Source organism: Charadrius vociferus, unplaced genomic scaffold (genome assembly GCF_000708025.1).
Source record: "Charadrius vociferus isolate BGI_N301 unplaced genomic scaffold, ASM70802v2 scaffold110, whole genome shotgun sequence".
Classification (NCBI taxonomy): domain Eukaryota; kingdom Metazoa; phylum Chordata; class Aves; order Charadriiformes; family Charadriidae; genus Charadrius; species Charadrius vociferus.
In genome coordinates, this window is record NW_009646761.1 from 2,362,963 (window position 1) to 2,369,685 (window position 6,723).

General features: G+C 36.3%; 1 protein-coding gene across 2 annotated transcripts in view; it reads right to left on the minus strand.

The window, feature by feature from the left end:
* The window catches only part of DOCK9 (dedicator of cytokinesis 9), a 105,138-nt gene that overhangs the window by 82,825 nt on the left and 15,590 nt on the right, over positions 1-6,723 (minus strand). For both annotated transcript variants that reach the window (XM_009891816.1, XM_009891807.1), the window contains exons 3-5: positions 4,126-4,215; positions 2,489-2,571; positions 1,357-1,426 (exon numbers count right to left, since the gene is read on the minus strand). In XM_009891816.1, coding sequence (XP_009890118.1) covers positions 1,357-1,426; positions 2,489-2,571; positions 4,126-4,215 — 243 coding nt within the window. The remainder of the gene's footprint in view (positions 1-1,356; positions 1,427-2,488; positions 2,572-4,125; positions 4,216-6,723) is intronic.

A 6,723-nucleotide genomic window follows, 5' to 3' on the forward strand; every position in this document is an offset into this window, starting at 1 on the left:
ACCTCTTCTCCATTGACTCTACCTCTGAAAGAGATATTACATTTCTGCCTGTTCTAACGGGAAACTGGGCAGAAGGAAACAGGAATTCCTCCCCACTTATACTTCCTAGTCAAAAACATACCACCTGATAATAGCCAAGCTATAGTTTTTCAGTGTTTAATTAACTCTAGCCATAAGTATTTTAACCAGTAATAATCATATTCAATTATATCTCCATCTAATTTTTTTTTTATGTTTAACTCAGTTTCCTAAAACACTTATGTTGTCTGAAATCTTATCATAGTAAATAATGCCAAGTATTTTTTATTACATTATAATATAAAATATAATTATTCCCACCTTACAAATAGGAATATCTGGATACAGATGCATGAAAATATTTGTCTAAATATCACAGTGCAGATTAATAGCAGTACTGGAGAAACAGCATCCTGAGACTATCTGTTCAGGAATCTACCTATTCAGATGCACTCCCTGGACTATTTTTTCATATTTAATTCAGAAAAACTTGTAACTAACTACTTTTATTTCATATGCTGTTGTTCTAAACACAAGGAATTTAGAAGCAAAGTAATAATCAAAGGGTAAAAACCCCCAAAAATCTTTTTATTTTAAATCTTCTCTGTGATGCAAGAGTTCAAGTACTTGTAAGAAAAGAACACACTGGCATTTAAATACTGTGTTTTGAAACAGGGTGTGGTAAAAATTAAACAAATCACACAAATAACAGAAGCAGTTAGTGAAAAAAGTCTTTGACATCTGAAACATACTTGAAAATAGCTTGAAGCTATAGATATCTCTGCTTTCCCTAAGCCAATGACAAAAAAGAAAGTACCTCAGAGTTTTAGTCAATTTTTTTTAGCTTTTGCTTCCAAAACAGATCTCCAGGTCTTATCCTATACTCAAATTTGTTACAAACAAATTTTAACTCACGCTATACTGTCGTGCATGCTTAAGTGCGTGTACTGTCATGTTGGAACAGATTCACCTATGATTTTACTTGACCTGATGATTAAACTGCAAGAAATACTTCTCTCTATACACCCGTCTATACAGAAACAGTGTAAGTCAAGACAGATTTTATGAAAGCTGAGGATTATACATCACCAAGTACTAAAACTTCAGTTTCACCATCTGTCAAATCTTGTTCTACTCACATGACAGATTTAAGGAGTACAAGGCTATTTGAAAGGAGGTAAGTAAAATAATTAATTTATTTTTTTTTCCCAAACAGGCCGTTCAAGCTAATCTCTGTTTTCATTTACTGACTTCAACCCTTAACCCAACTTGTAACCTCTCCTTACCCAACATTCTTTACTGAAAGCAACAGAAAGTAAGGAATTACTATTATCTCACCTCATCTTTATCTGCTTCTTCATCCACTTCATACAAGTGAACTGGAAGCTTCTCTGGTTTTGTCCCTTTACTATGAAAGAAAAAACTTCTAAAATACTGGAAATTTTGTGATTAGCTGCAAAAATAAAGATGTTATTTCCCTGCCTTAGGGTGAAAAAGCACAAGAATAACTGAGTAAAAGCATGTATTTCTCATGAAATGTTTTTCTTAGCCAGCAGTTTTCCTAATTTGCACATCTGGCCACAGCCTTTCTTTTTTTCTGCTTGTCACTGTTCTTATGTGTAACTGGAGAGAACCAAATGCTTTCTCATTCACTGCACTCCTAATATCTTAGGAGCCAGAATTCACATCTGTAGCCATTGGCTCCTTTTAAGACAATGCATTTATTTAAATTCCGATTGGCTAGCGTGGTTTCTGTTCAGTGCAAGTACAAACCAGCTACTGGCTTTTACAAAACTTGTGAATATACCAGAACTTTTCACAGGAAAATAAAGCTATTTCTTAACTCGTGGATGCAGGAGAGTAGGTAGGGAAGACATAGGCCTTCCAGAGTTATGGGATTCAGAGTATTCAGCCACTCTCAGATATCGAAAGAGTTGGAAAAGATTTCTCTAGCAGATTTAGAAAGTCTGTAATAGATGTGGACTAGGCTTTTGCTTTGAATCAGCCTGTGAAAATCTGTGCTAGTTCAAACACTTGCTCTAACCATTTCAGTTAGGTTCTATTTCCCAAGCTCCCAAAGAGAGTTCCAAAAGCTGCCTTTGAAGCTACAAAAACAGGATATCACCATTTTAGTTTCATCTAAACATTAGCCTGTTTTAGTTACAATACTTACATGCACATTGTTAATGATACAATTCCTTGTTTTGACCTGCCTATTAACAAGGCAGCGTTATTATGGTATCTTTCCAGAAAATGATTTAACAAGATTTTTTACCTTCAAATTCATCAGTATAAATTCCATCAAAGAAATCTTTTTCATCTCTATGGACTATTAAATATTGATATAGCATATTTCAAGTTACATACTACATGTATTAATACATTTTTATAATATACATTTATATTAAATACAGTTAGAGCTCCTTCACAAATTCAAATTATTTATTATACCACTAGATAACATACTTACTTTGGAAGCTGTCGAAACTCTCCTGAGTAATCTTCATATCTATAGTTAACAACATGCCAGTCTGAATTGTAGGTTTTAATGCACTGTTTCAATGAAAACCAAATATCAATATTAATTGGAAGAGGATTAACAGCATTCCCTAGACGCATACATACAAAAAAACCCCCCTTAAGATATGGCTGTTCATGAAGTATTATGGTTATATTTCAGTCTCTGAAAACTCTCTACACTTCCCTTCTTTGCAGTTACAGTCCAGTGCAATACAGTTTTTTTGCAACAAGTGATATGTTTCAATAGGATGTTATCATCTGCTAGACATGGATCTTATAAAACCAGAAAATGGTGAATACACTCAGCACCTGGATTAACCATCCTCAGCTGTCTGAAACGTTAAAGCAGCATTGAGCTGCAGCTGAAAACATGAGTGAGCCTTCAGAAAACTCAGCATTAAAATACAAATGAATTATTAAAATAGAATATTCAGTTTCGCACAGATACAGAGAAACTAAAAACATCTTTTCCTTAAATTTAGACTTCTAGTGCAATTAAATTAATATTTAAATTTAAATTACATGCTTCCAGCTGTTGAAAAGCAATTATGTGATTAAGCTCTGGACTAGATCACAGGAAATACCATTTTACTCCACCCATATTGCTACAACAATAAAAGTACTGATTTATCTAGGCTTTGACTGAAGTAACATAAAACTGACAAAATCTATTGACAGAAACCATATGGTACAAAATTTTGTATGTTACATGAATAGACTTACATGCACACAAACATAGCATCTAATAATTAAAAAATATTTTCTTTCTACTTCAATATGCAAAGTTAATACTTGCCAACCAAATGTTTCTGCAGCAACTCATTAAAACTTAATGAATTACCTATAACACCTCTATCTCCTTGTCTACCTTCTTCAAATCTATCTTAGAGCTGTTTAGGTTTGGGATTAATATCAGCTTAAAGTATATCAGCAGAAAACCAGTAGGTAGTATAAACAAAAAAAAGACAAAAAATCTAAACCTTTCATTCCTAAAAGGCTTCAACAAGACACTGAATGAAATGCAACATCCCAGTCAGAACCAAGGGAATGTCAATGTAAGCAAGTGGTTATAAGAAACTTTAGGTTTGAGGATTTTTCTTGTACATATAGCATACAAACAGAGCAGTTATAATGAATTTTGGCCTCTACAAGCACAGAGTTATGAATACCTCTGTTCCAGCAAACTGTACAAGATTAATATGAAAAAACTAAGAATGACTGGTGTGAAACACCTTATCAGGAAAAACAAGTCACAATGATTCACTCAGAGTTACTATTGCTCCCAATATTATGTATGGAAATCACCCATGTTCATTTGGGAAAGCCAAAAGCATAAAGAAGGTGGGGGAGAAGCATCTATAAAATCCAATCACACAAACAAAATATTTCAAAGCTATCCTGTAATCCTTCTTTTCCAGCAACCAATGGAAAAAATACTAAGTTTTCCTGGAAATTTTCCCTTGAAATCATTGACAACTAGATGGCAGGGCTTTTTTTCCTATTTCTAAAATGGTAAATGAAGCAGAAGAAAAACAATTCAGGTATAATGTTGCTATTACACACAGCCACAAGCAATTCCGGTATTACCTCAGTTACAAACAAGCTTTGAGCTTCCTTCTCTGCATTTTCAGGAACTGTTGAACGAATGTATCGACTCTGTCGTTTCAATAATGCTGTCTGATAAACAACAAAAACAATTAATGAAACTTGCAACTAAAGGAAGATGACACATAATGGCAAGAAAAGTAACAAACCCACACCAAAACAAAAAGAGTAGTTCAACTGCAGATCTCAGCTGTCAAAAAATGAGACTTGCACTGTTAAACTGAAGATTTAGAAAGAAGGCCTGGATCACTGAAGTATACACTTCAGCCTGTCAAGTCAGAACTTACCCATATCTATGCTAGAGGTCAGAGAGTCATAGAAAGGCTGCCGGAGAGCAGGAAAACTCTTTGTGACCATGAAATTCTGCTTCTCAGATGAACGCTAAAGCAAGCCTTAGGGTACTTCAAATTTGTAAGTGTAAAAGATGAAAACTACAAAATCTTCTGGACCACAAATGAAAACAACTACGCAGCAATAGAAATTATTCTACACCACGTGGAAAAGAATCTCACAACTTAGGTCATCAGAGATGGACAAGGGAGTTTGCACAGCCTGGACCTGGAAAGGGGTTATGATCCCTCACCTGTTAGCTTACTCCACACATCGCAGCACCAGGAAGGATCACAAAAACGTGAAAAGAAAAAAACTCCACATATTGATGGTCAAAAAGAAAGAGTACACAAGTACAATACCTTAACTTATCCCTGTTGAGAGTTTGTTCCATAAGGTGATTTCTGTCATTACCAAAGCCTCACCCCATTATCTGGGTGACTACTTCAAGTTAAGAGTATTCAAGCACAGTCAAGATTTAAAGAAAAAAACCCACCAACTTAGCCCATACTCATGGTCAAGTCATTCATCTAGTCCAGAACTCTGCTGAAAAGCAACAATGCTAACTGCTTGGGTGGGAGGGGTGGGTAGGTACTGAAAGCAAAAGCCACAAAAATCTTGCAATATACAGTTTAAAAAAAAAAACAAACCTGCAAGAAGATAATCATTCATATGTTAACAGCATTTAAGAATGAAGTTTTCTGATTTCTAGAAACACATGCCTTATTTTAAACCATACAGAGTTTAAAGTATTTGTTTTTACAAGCTACAGGAAAAAAGATTATTGAGAGCACTAAGCTACCTTAAAAGAGCTAAAGGCCAGAACGTCTAGATCCTCTTCTCAGCCTGAAATATTCTGATATTTGATAGCAAATATTCATATTTTCTCCATATGTATGCAGGTAGACTATGCTTTTTTAAAAATTTACTATTTTTTTTAAAAAAACCCAGAGACTAGGGTGGCATATTTCCAGGCACCTTTCCTGGCAAAGCCATGAACTCATGAATCAAGCCCTACCACTATAGTAGAACTTGGTAAAATTGAACTAGCAGTACATACTTCTTGAATGTCTGCTGCTGTTATCCTCCTACACAATTATCAATATAATAAGGGGGTTTTCTAGTCTTTCACATATAAAAGGTTTTTATCTTAGTACTGTAGCAAGATCACTAGTGACAAAACAGAAGAATTTAATTTGTCAATTTCATATCAGTAACTGTCTTAATGCATGCTGCCTCTTTCTCAGCTCATCCATCGGCTGCAGTTGTTCATCACATGCCAGGAAATGCAGTGAGTAGTATCTTCTGATTTAGAGAAAATTCCTAAAAATAATTACTAAAGCAACAGCACAACAATATTTTAAAGTGCAAGCATGCACATACATACATATTATATTCCAAAAGAAATATTAGGAAGGAAGGATTGTCTTCTCTACAAACTTTCTTCACAACTACATTGGTTAAACTGTTTCATAAAACTGAAATGTTTCAACTCTGGGTTTGAGTTACCCATGTCATTTATGTCAGCATCAGGAACTACAGAGCATTTGTCCCATGCTCTCAAAGAAGATATAAGAAAACCGTTCAATTACTGTTTGACAGTACAGTAGTTGAAAGCTTTTTTAACTTCTTTAGGTAAGAGAGCCTTTAACACTAGCCAGGATTCACACACACTACTGATGCACGCAATTCATAGAATCATAGAATGGTTTAGGTTGGAAAGGACCTTGAAGTTCATAAGAGTTCCAACCCCCCTGCCATAGAAAGGGACACCTCCCACTAGACCAGGTTGCCCAAGGCCACGTCCAGCCTGGCCTTGAACACCCCCCGGGATGGGGCCTCAACAACCTCTCTGGGCAACCTGTTCCAGTGCCTCACCACCCTCACAGTGAAAAATTTCTTCCTCATGTTTAATCTAAACCTGCCCTCTTCCAGTTTAAAGCCATTCCCCCTCGTCTGGTCACTACATGCCCTAGTAAAAAGTCCTTCCCCAGCTCTCCTGTAGGCCCCCTTCAGGGACTGGAAGGCCACAAGAAGATCTGCCTGGAGCCTTCTCTTCTCCAGCCTGAACAGCCCCAACTCTCTCAGCCTCTCCTCATAGGAGAGGTGCTCCAGCCCTCGGATCATCCTCGTGGCTCTCCTCTGGCCATGCTCCAGCAGGTCCATGTCCTTCTTATGTTGGGGACTCCAGACCTGGATGCAGTACTCCAGGTGGGGTCTCACGAGAGTGGAGTAGAGGGGCAGGATCAC